Source organism: Phocoena sinus, chromosome 14, assembly GCF_008692025.1.
Source record: "Phocoena sinus isolate mPhoSin1 chromosome 14, mPhoSin1.pri, whole genome shotgun sequence".
Lineage (NCBI taxonomy): Eukaryota > Metazoa > Chordata > Mammalia > Artiodactyla > Phocoenidae > Phocoena > Phocoena sinus.
Genome location: NC_045776.1, coordinates 68440303 through 68457662, shown reverse-complemented (window position 1 = coordinate 68457662; position 17360 = coordinate 68440303). Strand labels below are relative to the sequence as shown.

At 45.6% G+C, this 17360-nt stretch overlaps 1 protein-coding gene across 5 annotated transcripts in view; it reads right to left on the bottom strand.

Moving 5' to 3' along the window:
- Window positions 1-17360, bottom strand: part of TTC28 (tetratricopeptide repeat domain 28) — a 609537-nt gene that overhangs the window by 37181 nt on the left and 554996 nt on the right. For all 5 annotated transcript variants that reach the window (XM_032603706.1, XM_032603707.1, XM_032603708.1 and 2 more), the window contains one exon: window positions 4038-4178. In XM_032603706.1, coding sequence (XP_032459597.1) covers window positions 4038-4178 — 141 coding nt within the window. The remainder of the gene's footprint in view (window positions 1-4037; window positions 4179-17360) is intronic.

Below are 17360 nucleotides of genomic sequence, written 5' to 3'. Positions count from 1 at the left end.
AGCTGGGCAGTCATGGGGGGAGGGGCTTATTATGTGCTCAGGGATGGAGAGAAGAGGACCCTGTGTGTGGTGGCCTGCCCAGCTGATGCTAACACAGAAACCCCCTTTCCAAAGGGCCTTGCACCCATGGGTGATGTGTGGGTCCAAGCATGTCCCCCCACAAACCTGTAGAGTCTCACTCACTCATTTATAAAGCATCCCAGAGCTGTATTAGTCAGTGTTGTCCAAAGACAGAACGCACCGCCTCAGGAGGTGGTGAGCTCCCTCTCACTGGAGGAGTTCAAGCAAAGGCTGAGTGATCACCTGGCAGGAGCATTAGATGGGTGGGGATCTGGGAGATAGAGCACTGTCTTGGGACATGGCCAGACACAGATCCTAATGCTAGCTCCGTCGCTGAGCCCATGTGACTCGCCCATTGGGAAGGCACGCCTCTGTGCCACACTAGGCGTGGGCACCCAGACCACACCATGGCGGCCCCTCTCTTTGGTCCCACAGGATGGTGGTGCCTCCTTCTCTTCCTGCAGGACCCCCAGTCTTGGTCACTGACTCTCTTGGAGGACCCCGACCAGGCCAAGGAGGCTTACTTGCCGATTCGCCCACCTGGTCTTCTTTCGGGGGTGTGTGTGGCTGGGGTGCTAGCTGGAAGCTGCAAAGCTGATGGAGGGCTCTGGCCCCCTCTCTAGAATGGGGAGCCCTGACACTTCGTTGCCCTCCGCTTTGGCTCTAGCCACTGATGTCTGGGCAACAGGAAAGCCCCTGTCTGTACCATATCACACATACTGCCATAAAGTGAAAAAGTAAAGACCTAGCACGCACGTTGCACCAGTGGTAGCAACAGAAGTCAGAACATTTCTCTGGGATTCTGGTCCTAATTGATCCTGGCTGGGCGTACCTGCAATGCCAAGGCACAGCCCTAGGATCCAGAATCCAGGTGCAGCTGAAAGCCTGTCCTGCTCCTCTTCCTCTTTTCTGCAGCAAATGTGATCTGCTGACTGCCCCCAGGTTCAGACACACACACACACACACACACACACACACACACACACACACACGCACGCACTGGCCTTCCAGCCCTCAGCATAACTTCGCAAGCATTCTGCAGGATGAGGGCTAGAGCCCTCTCTGGGGGCTGCTGCTTTGCCCAGTAAGGGCCCCCAGGGTCAGGTGCTAAACGAGAGAAGACTGCTCATTTCCTCACTAGCAGTGCCTGCCCTGGGCTCGACATGCAACTGTGTTTTCTGCCAAAGTGCACAGGCAAGAAGACAAATAGTGGCTGTGGAGACCTCAAGAACAAAGACCAAGCTAGCTGTGCAGTGTGGGGAGAGAAAGAGGAAGAGGGAGAGAAAGAGAGTTCTCAGGCCGAGTCTCACTTGACCTGCCTCTGCTGCAGCAGCCTCACTGCCAAACCCGCCCCGCAAACTGCCTGGAACAGAAGAGCCAAGCAGCCCGTGAATCACGGGGCTGGAGGGCCCTGCAGAGGGGAGCTGGTGCTGCTACGCACACGGCTGCTTCCACTTCACCTCTGTGGGCTCCAGGGACAAGTGCTCTGCCGTCCCAGCCAGTGACAAACCAGCCCACCTCCTGGTCACGAAGGGGCAGCAAGAAAGGCCTGCCTGGGACCCCATACGGGGCAGGGCAGCACACAGGCCGGCAGGGCGGCTGGGAGGTGGGACCTGAAACCCAGCTTTGCACCTGCTGCGGGGGCAGGTCTCCACCCACCCAGCCTGTGCGTGCCCCTCAGCTGCGAGACTCGAGGATGGGCTGGAAGTTTGCAAGGGCCCACACCATCCTAACAGACAAGGATACCCTGGCCTATGTGGGTCACTTGGAAGGCTGGAGGCCAGAGACCTCTCTTCCTGGGCTTGTCGGGAAACAGCAGAGAGCACACAGCATGGCAACTGTCCTAGGCCTTTGGCTCCCTGCACTGAAGCTGAAAGAATGCAGCCTGTTTCCCCTCATCTGATCTGCCCTCAGAAGTCTCTAGAAGGTCAGGATTGGAAAGGTGTGCAGAGACCACTTCTAATCCCTTTGTTTTCCTGAGGGCAGGCCTGAGGCTTCGAGCAGGTCAGGCCCTGATGAGGGAGCTGGGCACAGAGCAGCCAGGCAGCGAGGCCCAGGCTCCCGTGCTGCGGGCCTTGCTGCCCCCTCCCAGCCTCAGGGCTGGCCCAGTCCTCAGCCTGGCCCTGGGCACAGACTGCATTGTTTAAATGAACCAATGAACTAATCCATGGTATTGTGCTCACTGGACCTACCCCAGAGCTGCTCAGAAAGACAACAAACATTTTCCCAAAGCAAGCAACTCCATCATCCAAAATTCACACCACCTACCATCCAGGGGTGATAAGCTAGGATCCCGGGTACACCTGGTTTGACCCCTTTCTTGCCTTAGCACCCGAGGCCCTGGAGGAGGGGCTCCTGGCCGCAGGCACGCCTGTGATCAGGCTGGCCATGGATGCCTGACGGCCTGCCGCTGGCTCTCTCTCTCTTTCGAGCAAAGGACATGAAGTGGGACAGGAAAAGAAAGGGCGGGTGAGGCTGCAACCCACGGTGGTCAACACCTGTTCCACAGGTACATACAAATTTCATCCCTTCTAAAGTTTATCCACCCACATTACCATAAGAATCTAAGTTTAGCACTGTCCTTCACACCTAAAACAGTAGAAAGTCAGCACGAGTACATGTGCATTAGGAAGCCTGTCATGAGCTGTTCATACATTAACTCCTCAATTCCCATGTTAAGGGAACCCTGAAAAGTAGGAAGCTTGTTCCCACTTCAGCAACGAGGAAACAGGCTGACAGTGGTGAAGTCACCTGCCTAGGGTCCCACAGGTGGCACGCGGCAAGGCCAGACCTGAGCCCCAAGCTCTTCGCACCCTAGTTCACAACCATGGATCACAGCACCAGGCAGAGTCGAGAGTCACCTGCCTCAGAGGCTGAGGAGCAGCGGCAGAGGGCGGAACCAGGCCCGACCCGCCTCCCCGCGCCTGGTCCTGTGCCTCCACAAAATTAAAGTCACGAGGGACACCTGCAAAGGGGGCAGGGCCGAAGAGGAAGCTGGGGGTGAACCAGACTGAGGTTCTGGCGTCCTTTCAACCAAGTTGCCACTTCCTACAGCCCCAGCTCCTGGCTCCCGTCCCATTCGGATCGCCCCTGGGAAGTAAACACACGTTTGTCACCGTGACAGCACAATAATGAGAGGAAACCAGGGCCTGGAGTAGGAGCAGACGGGGCACACAATGCCCCCCACACAGGGCAGCCCGGCCGAGGCCGCCTCCACCCAGAGCACAGTCACTCCCTCCTGGGTGCCTGGCTCAACCTGCTGCCCTTCAAAGGCAGGGACCTCAGATAGTCTGGGACGTCTTTCTAGAAAGGTCTTTCCAAATGTGACTCCCAGGTTGTCGCCAGGCAACCAAATGGCAGCGGGACAGGTGCCCCTCAACCCCAACCGCCTGCCCCTGTTTATCTGGACGCACCTCGGCTGTCACCCCTGGTGAAAAGGCGCAGGGGTGTGCTGGGTGGCAATTTCAACCCTGACCCATCTCGGAGCCACTGAGGTCTATCTGGTCAAGTAACGGGGAGATGGGGCCTGGGTCTGGACGGGCTCTCCCTCCAGCAATGCTGGCATCCACTCTTCCGGGCCTCCCTCAGTCTCAGGCCAGGAAGGGGCCTGGCCGTGAGTTACTGGCAAAAGCTGGCAAAGAAGTATGTGAAGCCACTCTGTGTGGCTTCTGCCTGGTGTCTGGGAAATCAGCTCCGAGGTCACGGGAAGAAGCGGCCGACTGTCCCCTGGGCCTCCCATCCCAGCCAAGGCGGAATGTCTCATCAAGCCTGCTACCGCTTCCTCCCCTCACCCGGAGGGGCTGCTGTGATGCCCAGGCCCCGGGGAGCGGGGGCCCGGGAGTACCACGCTCGCTCCTGCAGACTCACATCCCAGCCAGAAGCCCAAGCAGCCAGAAGGAGCATCCCCCGAAAGCACGCTATCCACACTGCCGGGCCGCCCTGCCTGGCACCAGCCCAGGAGGCAGGGCCACACATACCTGTTAAAGAGGTTGTTGCGGCGAACCATCCGAAGAAAGCCAGTGGGGTCGGTGACCGAGTTGAGCCTGTTGTTCATCTCCTCAAACTGCTGGTCCATGATGTCTCCGGCTTCACTCTCTGTCTCACTGCTGGCACAGGCCCTGTGGGGAAACGGCAGAGAAAGGGCGCTGAGCACTGCTGCAAGCCTGCTCCGAGGCCCTGTCAGTCCAGCACCCAGCGCGGCCCCGCACGGCACCTCCTGAGTCCCTTCCTGCTCCCCTCAGCCTACACCCTGCCCACTCGTGTCGCACTCCGCTGGCTGCATCCCCTGTGAACCCGCTGCAGGAAAGGGCTGGGCCGGCACCCAGGCTGCACTCCATGCATCCAGCGTGTGCCCGACACAGGCCGGGTGCTCAACCACCATTTGTTGTGTCCTGACTGCCAGCCGGGCGCTCCGCCAGGGCACAGCTTGGGTGAGTGTGCTGAGTGGCAGGAGCCCCAGTCCATTCCAGCCCAGAACCAGTAATTAAGCACCTACCTGTGCCAGGCACCATGCCAGGTGGGGGCACACAGCCCCCAAAGGCATTTTTCCAGACGAGGAGACAAACAGGCACACGAGTGGCTGCAGTGCCAGGCAGAGGGGGACTTTGAAATGTAGGCTTGAGAAACGTTGCTGACTGGAGCCCATTTCCAAGCTCAGCATGAGGGTGTTATAATTTTTGAATTAATAAATTCATATTTCCCCTGTGACAGACTATAAAAGAACATCTCACAATGGATTTTAAATAAATAGAAGTACCCAGAAGGGCCCTGATTCATCAGTATGATTAAAATAACAAAGGGCATATTAAACGTAAAAGCTGTGCCCTGTGGCCCCACAGACGTGATGACATGGTCACAAAGGTATCCGGGGCGGGGGGGGCGCTGGCCTCCGCCGGTCCTCACCGTGTCCCAGTCCACCGAGGCTGAGGCTCAGCGAGGGCAGACCTCTATGTGGAGCCCCGTCTTCCTTCAGCATCCTGATTACATGCAGACTTTGTGGAAATGCTGAGTGGTGTCTGGCCCACAGACGACACCCAACCCACGTGGCAACTTTGTTTAAAGTCTCCTGCTGCCTAAGGAGCAGAGGGGAAGAGTGGAGAGTGCCAGGGCACTGGAGGCAGAGGACAGACGCACAGACCAGCCACGTAAGCCACTCACATGCTGGAGAAGCGGGATCTAGAAAGGAACAGACTTCCTGCTGCCCAGAGGGAAAAGGCTTGGCGCCTTGAGATTTGGGTTTGGCCCAGGTGAGCATGGCCTGCTTCAAATGGCTAGGCTGGTGAGCCCGTGGCATCAGGATTACAGGACAGAGAAGGGGAATGACCCCCTCACCGGGTCGTCACTGAGACAAATGAGACGCAGCGTGTGAAGCTGCTCAGTAAACCTGAAGGCTCTAAGTGAACGTCAACCCTGGTGAGATGTCCATTTTATGTGTCAACTTGACTGGGCCCTGGGGTGCCCAGACATTTGATGAAACATTATCCTAGGTGTGGCTGTGAGGGTGTTTCTGAGAGATTAACATTGGAACCAGTAGACTGAGGAAAGAAAACTGCCCTCCCCATGTGGGTGGGCCCCATTCAATCCACTGAGGGCCTGAACAGAACAAAAAGGGGGAGTAAGAGAGCACTCCCTGCCTGCCTACCTGCCTTTGAGCTGGGACACGGGTCTCCTTCCCCTTCAGATGTGGACAGATTGGAACTTACATCACCGGCTCTCCTGCGTGTCCAGCTCGCCCACAACAGATCTGGGACTTCTCAGACCTCATAACGGTGTGAGCCAATTCCTCACAATAAACTTCCACGCATGTGTCTGTGTGTGTGTGCACGCACGTGCCCTATCTGTTTCTCTGGAGAACCTGGCATCAGGCACCAGATTCCGACTCAGCCGTGCTCCTTGCAGAAGGTCACGCAAACGTCCCATCACTGGGAGAGGATCTCAGGATCCGGAGCCCCAGAGAAGTGTCAGGACTGGGGCAGTCTTCAAGGGCGGCAGAGAGGTATGATTTCTGAGCCAGCTGCTGTCCTTCGTCCCAGAACCACACCGATGGCTGCTAAAGGCATTAGCCTGCCTTTCTTCCCAGCCACACAATCCGGACATGACCCTTCAGACCCAGTACAGTGCCCAGCATACAGCAGGTACGCAAAGAGGAACTGCTGAACGAATGCCTATACTGGAGAGCATTTTACAACATGCAAAGTATTTTCACACAGATTTAATCCTATCTGTCCAACAAGCCTGTGAGGCAGTTCTCGTCATCTCCACTTTATTTCTGAGGAGACTGAGGTCTGGAAAAGCTGAGGAACTTGGCCAAGGAGCACTAAGTGGTAGAGCCAGACCTGACCTCCCCGCCCCTCCCCCTCTAAGGCTCTAAGTGTGGGGTTTGACTAGGGGAAGGAAGGGATTGAATACAGGAAACTTCCGAGCACCTAAACAAATCACCATGGCTTCCAACCTGTTGGAGAGCAGAAGCAAGGTTTTATTCCTCTTGCCACCCCACGGGCGTCAGTCGACAGGGTGAGCAGCTGAAGGCTTAAAATGCTCCCTTGGGAGTTGAGGGCCCTTCACAGAGACCCTGGTAAATATCACTCAACAAGCTCTTCCGTCCAGGGACACATTTATCATCTGAACGCGATGGCCTGCTTGGAGCTGAGAAATCTGCCTGTCATTCGGTGCTTTGCAAAGGCGAGAAGAATTGGCTGGAACCGGTATCGGCCTCCATTATCTTGCAGCTCCGCTAGTGCTGTCAGCTGCGGACTGAGCCCTCAGAATCTCATACTTAATGGGGTTGTTTCCTATTTCCTGACCCTTCAGAGTATTAACACTGAAGGGAAAAACAAACAGGCGATGTCAAAGATAAGGGAATCTCCCATTTACAAAACAAGACTCATCTGTACAGCAGGGATTCCGAGTGTCTTGCCATCAACGGTCGCCATATCACAAGCACAGGCCCTTCATTTCTCTGAGAGACTTTCTAGAGATGGCATATCAGCTAGTCTGATGCCATTCACTTCAATCCAGCAAGGATTACTGAGTGGGACCTACGTGCAAGAACCACAAAGGCCAAACAAGAGAGTCTCACTACGCCTGCCTTCAAGGCACATACCAACCTGTATGACTAGTGACTACTGGCTAAGGTGGGTTAAGAAGGAGGCAGGAGGGTATCAGCCTATAGCCAAGAGAGGGAGGGCATAAGAACTTTCCTGGAATTAGCTGCATCTGAGCGGCATCTGAAGGATACAACTTTGACAGGTAGAGGCTGGGATGGTGGCTGGGAGTGGAGGGATGGAACAGTATGAGGAGGTGTGGAGATAAGATAAGGTGTGGGGACTCTCTGGGGCCCAGGGAATAGCCCAGGGGAGCTGGAGGAGAGGGAAAGAGTGGCAGAGAGGAAGGAGAGAGTGGTGGGAGGCCTTGAACTTGGAAGGCAGTAGAGAGCTGTCAGTCCAGGCCTCTAAGCAGGGCGTAGTGGGCTCAGGGCTGCTGTCTGAGAGACAGTCAACTGGCCCAGACTGGCGAATGCCAATTACACGGGAAGGAGAAAGTCAGGTGGCTATTACCAGCACCTACTCAGAAGCAGCCCTGAAGGCCCAGGGTCGAGCCCAGTGGGGGCTGTTTGCCCCTCACACCTACTAGAAACCCCACTCTCAGGAGTTACTATTGTGTTAATACATTAATGTGCCCTGGGTCTCAACACGCCAGGTGAGGCAAGCTTTCCACAAGCCCTCGGGCTCTGAGATCTGGGTAGTGGCTCCCTCCTCTGCCCCGAGCTCCCATCCCCTGTCTCCCTACAAATGGACAAGGCTGGCTGTGAACCCACCTTCCTGGTTCCTCCTCATTCTTTGCTCTCTATTATCACCAACAATGGTTCTGCTTGTCCTGTGGTTGGGCCGGCTATCTCATTAGTCTGGACCTATGAACTAGGGTGGCAAGGCTGAGAGTGAGGAAGTGAGAACTAACAGGAGAAACATTACCAAACAGAGAACTTATCTTCCTGAAACTCATTGAAAGGAAAGGGTAAAAGACAACTAGCAGTTAATTTATGGCAGACAGAGAAACTGAAAGTAGAAGCTAGTCTTCAGTGGAAGAGGAAGGGGTTCAGTTTGGACATGCTGAAAGTGCAGACAGGACACTGAGTTGGTGATGCCAAGTATGTAGACACTGATTCAATTATTTAGATGGTCTTCCTTCCAGAAGGGCTGGAGACTATTAGAAATCCAAGTCTGGTGCAGAAGAGAGAGGTTGGGACCAACTGTTTAATATCCCATTCATTTATTCACTTAATAAACGTTATTAAGAATTTGTTATAAATATCCTGCTATACCACGTTCGGTTCTAGGTAAAATGGAGTAAAAACACATTCCACCCCACCTTTCCGACTGAATACAACTATAAATTCTTGATGGGCTGCACAGAACAGGATATCTGAGGAATGTGAAAAGTAAACAATAACAGGCAAATGAGGGAGGAAGCCCAGAATTCAAAGTGCCACCAAATCAGTACTGAGCTTCACACTCTTTGTCCCTGTGAAATCCATCAGACAGGTCTCTCTGAAACCCCCAGCAGGAATCAGTGTGAACAGAGACCTCCAGGAGACGCCCTCTGTTTCTGGCTCAGAGACACTACAGAAAATCTCCCATTTTTCTTATTCTTTCATTTCTGTTCTAATGTTCCAGGCCACAGACAAATCCTGTTAGTTGACCTACTCTAAAATAATTGCTAATGGAAGTCATTCAGATAGAAGGGAAATGACACCAGAAAGAACTAGGAACATCAGGAAAGAAGGGAGAGTAACAGAAATATCAAATGTCTGAGTAGATATAATAGACTATTCTTCTCCTAACACTGTCTGCTGGAGTTTTATTTATATTTTTTAAATAAATTTAGTTTTATTATTTATTTATTTATTTTTGGCTGTGTTGGGTCTTCGTTGCCGTGCACGGGCTCTCTCTAGTTGTGGTGAGCAGGGACTGCTCTTCATTGCGGTGCATGGGCTTTTCACTGCGGTGTTTTCTCTTGTTGTGGAGCATGGGCTCTAGGCGCATGGGCTTCAGTAGTTGTGGCACGCGGGCTTCAGTAGTTGTGGCTTGCAGGCTCTAGAGTGTAGGCTCAGTAGTTGTGGCGCACGGGCTTAGCTGCTCTGCGGCATGTGGGATCTTCCCAGACCAGGGATCAAACCTATGTCCCCCGCATTGGCAGGCGGATTCTTAACCACTGCGCCACCAGGGAAATCCCTGGAGTTTTAATGTAGGTAGATGTAGTATGTAAGACAAATACAAGATGGGGAGGGGTGCTGGTAAAGGTTCCCATGTGGTGATAAGACTTTTATATTTTTCTTGAATTAATAAAGTATCAATAGTAAGTAAACTGCAGAATATAAAAAGTATATATATATTATAATCTCTAGAACAACTATTTTAAAAGCTACAAAAAGAAACATAGTCAAAGACACAAGAGATAAATTAAGGGACTTCAAAATAAAAGTTCAAATAACCCAAAATAAGGCAAGAAAGGGGTAACAGAGGAATGAAAAACAGAGACTCAAATGAAAAACTAATATTAATATGACATACATAAATCCACACATATCAATAATTACATTAAAAGTAAATAGTCTAAATACAGAGACTGACAGAATGGAATTAAAAACACAATCTAATTAAATGCTTTTATAAGAAATTCTCTTCAAATATGATACAGGAAGGTTTAAAGTAAAAGGATACAAAAAGATTTACCATGCAAATAGTATTCAAAACAAAGCTGGAGTGGTTATGTTAATATCAAAGTAGACTTCAAAGCAAAGAAAATTACCAGGGATAAAGAGGGACATTACACAATGATAAAAGGGCCAATTCACCAGGAATATAAAATGGTTCTCAATGTGTATTCACCTATCAGCAGAGCTTCAAAATACATGATGTAAAAACTGACAGAACTGAAAAGAGAGGTGGATAAATTGACAGGGATTTTAATACTCCTTTCTTAGTAGTTGACAGAACTGGTAGACAGAAAATCAACAAGATACAGAAGAACTGAACAATACCATCAACCAACTGAATATAATTGAAATTTAGAGAAAACTCTACCCAACAAAAGTACAGCACATATTCTTGTCAAATGCATGGAGAATATTCCTCAGAATAGATCATACCTTGGGTCATAAAACAACCTTAACAAATTTTAAATAATGCAAAATATGCCCTCTGCCCACCATGGAATTAGATTTGAAAGCAAAAAAACGAAAGTTAACAGGAAAATCTCCCAACACTTGGAAACTAAACAACACACTTCTAAATAACTGTCAAAGAAGAAGCCTTAAGAGAAACTAGGAAAATACTTTGAACTGAACAAAACTGAAAATACAACATAAATTTGTGGGACATAGATAAAGCCTTAGAGATAAGTAAATAGCATTAAATGCTTATATTAAAAAAGAAAGGGCTGAAATGACAAGAAGGTGGGGGTAGCAATACTCATATCAGACAAAACAGACTTTAAAACAAAAGCCATAAAGAAAGATAAAGAAAGACACTATATAATGACAAAAGGATCAATACAAGAAGGGATATTACACTCATTAACATAAAGGCACCCAATATAGGAGCACCTAAATACATAAAATGAATACTAACAGACATAAAGGGAGAAGCTGATGGGAATACAATAACAGTAGGAGACTTCAACACCCCACTGACATCAATGGACAGATCTTTCAGACAGAAAATCAATAAGGCAACAGAGATCCTAAATGATACAATAGAACAGTTAGACTTAATTGATATTTTCAGGACATTACATCCAAAGGCACAGAATATACATTCTTTTCAAGCATACATGGAACATTCTCTAGGGTACACCACATACTAGAACACAAAACAAGCCTCAACAAATTTAAGAGGATAGAAATTATTTCAAGCATCTTTTGTGACCACAACAATGAAACTAGAGATCAACCACAGAGAGAAAAACAAGAAAAAAACGATTACATGGAGACTAAAAAACATGCTACTAAAAAACCAATGGGTGAAGGATGAAATCAAAGAGGAAATTTTAAAAATGCCTCAAGACAATATACACACAACCATACAAAATCTATGGGATGCAGCAAAAACGTCCTAGAGGGAAGTCCATAGTGATACAGGCCTTCCTCAAAAAAAGATAAAAATCTCAAATAACCTAACCTACCACCTAAAAGAATTAGAAAAAGAAGAAACAAAACCTAACGTCAGCAGAAGGAAAGAAATAATAAAGAGAGGAAATAAATAAAATAAAAATAGAAAAATCAATAAAACCAAGATCTGGTTTTTTGAAAGGACAGACAAAATTGACAAACCTCTGGCCAGGCTCACCAAGAAGAAAAGAGAGAGGACCCAAATAAACAAAATAAGAAACGAAAAAGGATAAATAACCAATACCACAGAAATACAAAGAAGCATAAATACAATTATATGAACAATTATATGCCAACAATTTGGACAATCTATAAGAAATGGACAAGTTTCTAGAAACATACAGCCCACCAAAAGTGAATCAAGAAGAAATAGATACTTTGAACTGACAAATCACTAGAAGTGAAATAGAATCTGTAATAAAAAAAAAAAAAACTTCCCTGCAAACAAAAGTTCAGGACCAGATGGCTTCACTGGGGAATTCTGCCAAACATACAAAGAACTTATACCAATCCTTCACAAACTCTTCTAAAAGACTGAAGAGGAGGGAACATTCCCAAAGTCATTCTATGAAGCCAACAATCACCCTGATACCAAAACCAGACAAAGACACTACCAAAAAAGAAAGTTATAGGCCAGTATCTTTGATGTATAGGTGTAAAAATCCACAATAAAGTATTAGCAAACCAAATCCAACAACACACAAAAAGGGTCATAACCATGATCAAGGTGGATTCATTCCAAGGTCACAAGGAAGGTTCAACATATGCAAATGAATGTGATACACCACAACAGCAAAAGACAAAAACCACATGATTATCTCAATAGATGCAGAAAAAGCATTTTATAAAATGCTTCATCCATTCATGATAAAAACTCTCACCAAAGTGGGTATAGAGGGAGCTTATCTCAATATAATAAAAGCTATTTATGACAAACCCAGAGCCAACATAACACTCAATGGTGAAAAGCTGAAAGCCTTCCCACTAAAATCTGGAACAAGACAAGGATGCCCACTATCACCACTTCTATTCAACATAGTATTTTGGAAGTCCTAGCTACAGCAATCAGACAAGAAAAAGAAATAAAAGGCATCCAAATTGGAAGGGAAGAGGTAAAATTGTCATTATATGCAGATGACATGATACTCTAGATAGAAAAACCTAAAGACTCCACACAAAAATTATTAAAACTGATAAATGAATTCAGCAAGGTAGAAGGATACCTGATTAACATACAGAAATCTATTGCATTTCTCTACACTAACAATGAAATATCAGAAATAGAAAGTTAAAAAAAAAATCCCTTTTAAAATCCCGTTAAAAAAATACCTGGGAGGGCTTCCCTGGTGGCGCAGTGGTTGAGAGTCCGCCTGCCGATGCAGGGGACACGGGTTCGTGCCCCGGTCCGGAAAGATCCCACATGCCATGGAGCGGCTGGGCCCGTGAGCCATGGCTGCTGAGCCTGCACATCCGGAGCCTGTGCTCCACAACGGGAGAGGCCACAACAGTGAGAGGCCTGCGTACCGCAAAAAAACCCAAACAAACCTGGGAATAAACCTGACCAAGGAGGTAAAAGATTTATACGCTGAGAACTATAAAACATTGATAAAGGAAACTGAAGATGATTCAAAGAAATGCAAAGACATCCCACGATCTTGAAGTGGAAGAATTAATATTGTTAAAATGGCCATACTACCCAAAGCAATTTAAGATTTAATGTGATCCCTATCAAATTATCCCATGGAATTTTTCACAGAATTAGAACAAACAATCCTAAAATTTATATGGAACAACTAAAGACCCAGAATTGCCAAAGCAATTCTGAGGAAAAAGAACAAAGCTGGAGGCATAACCCTCCCAGACTTCAGACAATACTACTACAAAGCTACAGTAATCAAAACAGTGTGGTATTGGCATAAAAACAGACATATAGATCAATGGAACAGAATAGACCACACATGGTCAGTTGATCTTCAACAGAGAAGGTAAACATATACAATGGAGAAAAGATAGTTTCTTTAGCAAGTGGTGTTGGGAAAGCTGGACAGCTGCATGTAAATCAATGAAGTTAGAACTCTCCCTCACACCATACACAAAAATAAACTCAAAATGGCTTAAAGACTTAAAGACATGACATCATAGAACTCCTAGAAGAGAACATAAGCAAAACCTTCTCTGACATAAATTGTAGTAATGTTTTCTTTGGTCAGTCTCCCAAGGCAAAAGAAATAAAAACAAAAACAAACAAATGGGACCTAATAAAACTTATAAGCTTTTGCACAGAAAAGGAAACCACAAACAAAAGGAAAAGACAACCTACAAACTGGGAGAAAATATTTGCAAACGATGCAACCAAAAAGGGCTTAATTTCCAAAACAGCTCATACAGCTCAATATCAAAACAAAAAAACAACCAATCAAAAAATGAGCAGAAGACCTAAACAGACATTTCTCCAAAGAAGACATACAGATGGCCAAGAGGCACAAGAAAAGACACTCAACATCACTAATTATTAGAGAAATGCAAACCACAACTACAATGAGGAATCACCTTACACTGGTCAGCACAACCTTCATCAAAAAGTCTACAAAGAGGGCTTCCCTGGTGGCGCATTGGTTGAGAGTCCGCCTGCCGATGCAGGGGACACGGGTTCGTGCCCCGGTCCGGGAGGATTCTGCATGCCGCGGAGCGGCTGGGCCTGTGGGCCATGGCCGCTAAGCCTGCATGTCCAGAGCCTGTGGTCCACAACGGGAGATGCCACAACAGTGAGACGCCCGCGTACGGCAAAAAAAAGAAAAAAAGTCTACAAAGAATAAATCCTGGGGCTTCCCTGGTGGTGCAGTGGTTAAGAATCTGCGCAGGGGACACGGGTTCGAGCCCTGGTCCGGGAAGATCCCACATGCCGCAGAGCAACTAAGCCCGTGCACCACAACTACTGAGCCTGCGCTCTAGAGTCCGAGAGCCACAACTACTGAACCCACATGCCACAACTAATGAAGTCCATGTGCCTAGAGCCCGTGCTCCGCAACAAGAGAAGCCACTGCAATGAGAGGCCTGTGCACTGCAAGGAAGAGTAGCCCCCGCTCACCACAACTAGAAAAAAGAAAGCCCGCATACAGCAACAAAGACCCAACGCAGCCAAAAATAAATAAATTAATTTTTAAAAAAAATCCTGGAAAGGATTTGGAGAAAAGGGAACACTCCTACACTGTTGGTGGGAATGTAAATTGGTGCAGCCACTATGGAGAACGGTATGGAAGTTCCTTAAAAAACTAAAAATAGAGTTACCATATGATCCAACAATCCCACTCCTGGGCATATATCCAGAAAAGACAAAAACTCTAATTCAAAAAGAAACATGCATCTCAATATTCATAGCAGCACTGTTTACAATAGCCAAGACATGGAAGTACCTAAATGTCCATTGACAGAGGGATGGATAAAGAAGATGTGGGGTGTGTGTGTGTGTGTGTGTGTGTGTGTGTGTGTGTGTGTGTGTATGTATGTACATATGTGTATATATATACATACAAACACATATATATACACACATACAATGGAATATTACTCAGCCATAAATAAGAATGAAATAATGCCATTTGCAGCAACATGGATGGACCTAGACATTATCATACTAAGTGAATTAAGTCAGACAGAGAAAGACAAATATCATATGATATCACTTGTATATGGCATCTAAAAAAATGATATAAATGGACTTATTTACAAAACAGAAACAGTCTCACAGACATAGAAAACAAACTTATGGTTACCAAAGGAGAAAGGGGGAAGGGATAAATTAGGAGATGGGATTAAAAGATACATACTACTGTATATAAAATGAACAGCGAGGACCTACTGTATAGCACAGGAAACTATATTCAATATCTTGTAATAACTATAATGGAAAAGAATCTGCAGAAGGATATACACATAACTGAACCACTTTGCTATACACTTGAAACTAACACAACATTGTAAATCAACAATACTTCAATTTAAAAAAAAGGGCTGATATTAATAACTAAGCTTCCACTTTAATAAGCTAGAAAAAAATAAAGCAAAATAAACAGAGGCAGTAAAATAATAGAGCAGGGATCAACGAAATTGAAAAGATCAATGAAATTAAAACAATATCTTTTATAAAAAATGATAAAGCAAAAAGTTGGTTCCATGAAAAAAATTTTAAAAATCAATAAAATCTCTATCCAGGCAGACCAAGAAGAGAAAAGGCAAAATTTATCAATACGGGGAATGAAAGAGGAAATGTAACTATTGACCCCACAGAAATTAAAGGGATAAAAAAGGAATACTACAAACAACTCTACACACATGGATTCAACAACTTAGATGAAATGGATCAATTACTCACAAACCACAAAGTACTAAAATGCATCCAAAATGAAATAGATAACCTGAATAGTCCTATAACTACTAAAGAATTATATTCATAGTTGAAAACCATCCAAAGTAGAAATCTCCAGGTCCAGGTGGTTTCAATGGCAAATTCTACCAAACATTTAAAGAAGAAATAATGCCAATTCTACACAGTCTCTTCCGGGAACCTGAAGAAAGAACACTTCCCAACTCATTTTATGAGGCTTACATTACTCTGATACCAAAGGCAGACAAAGATAATATGGGGAAAAAAACCCTGCAGACCAATATTCCACAGATCAAATGCAAACAGACATAACAAACAAAAAGTATTATACACCACAGTCAAAGGGGAGTATTGTTATTCCAGGAATGTAAAGTTTGTTCAATATTTGAAAAATCAATCAATATAATCCACCATATTAACAGACTAAAGAAAAAAATACATGTTTAAATCATTTGACGCAGAAAAGCATTTGACAAAATCTAACACCAATTCATAATGAAAATTTACAAACTAAGAATAAAAGAGAACTTCATCAACCTGATACAGAGCAGCTACAACAAGCCTACAGCTGATACCATCCTTTATGATGAAAGACTGAATGCTTACCTTGGGAACAAGGTAAGGATGTCAGCTCACACCATTCATATTCAACACAGTCCTGGCAGTCTTAGCCAGTGCAAAAAGGCAACAGAAGGAAATAAAAGAGTAATAAACAGATCGGAAAGGAAGAAAATAATCTACTTACAGAAGACATTACTGTCTATGTAGAAAAGACTCTATGCAAAAAGACTCCTAAAACCACTGAGTTTCACAAGGTCGTGGGATACAATATCAACACAAAAAACTCAGCATTTCTATATACTAGCAACAAACAACTACAAAATGAAAATTTTAAATGGTTCCATTTATAATAGCTCCAAAAATAAAATACTTAGGTGTAAATCTAACAAAACATGTATGGTATGTATGCTGAAAACTACAAAATGTGATGCAAGAAATCAAAAAAAGATTTAAATAAATGAAGAGACATACCATGTTCATGGATTTTAAGACTCAACATAATAATGACAGCAATTTTTCCCAAATTGATCTATAAGTTTAACATAATTCCAGTCAAAATATCAAGCCATTTATGTTGCTGTAGAGAAGCTGATTCGAAAACTTATATGAAAAGGCAAATGAACTAGAGCAGGGAAAGCAATTTTGAAGAAGTAGAATAAAGTTGGAGGAATGACACTGCCAGATTTTAAGACTTGCTATAAAGCTACAGTAACAAAGATAGTGTGGTATTGGTAAAAGGATAGAAATATAGATCAATGAAACAGAATAGCGTCCAAAAACAGACCCATCTGAATATGGACAATTAACTTTAAACAAAGGTGCAAAGACAGCTTAGCAGAGGAAGTCTTTTCAACAAATGGTTTGGGAACAACTGGACATCCACATACAAAAAAATGAACCTTCTAAAAATGAACCCCAGACTAAATCTTACACACTATACAAAAACTAAGTCAAAATGAATCACAGATCTAAATATAACAATGTAAAACTATAAAACTCTTAGAAGAAAATATAGGAGAAAATTTTTGTGACCTGGGGTTAGTGACATATTTCTTAGATTCATTTCACCAAAAGCATGATCCAGAAAGAAAATATTGATAAAACTGATGTCATAAAAATTAAGAACTTTTGCTCTGTGAAATACACTGTTAAGAGAAGAAAAAGACAAGCTATGGACTGAGGGAAAAT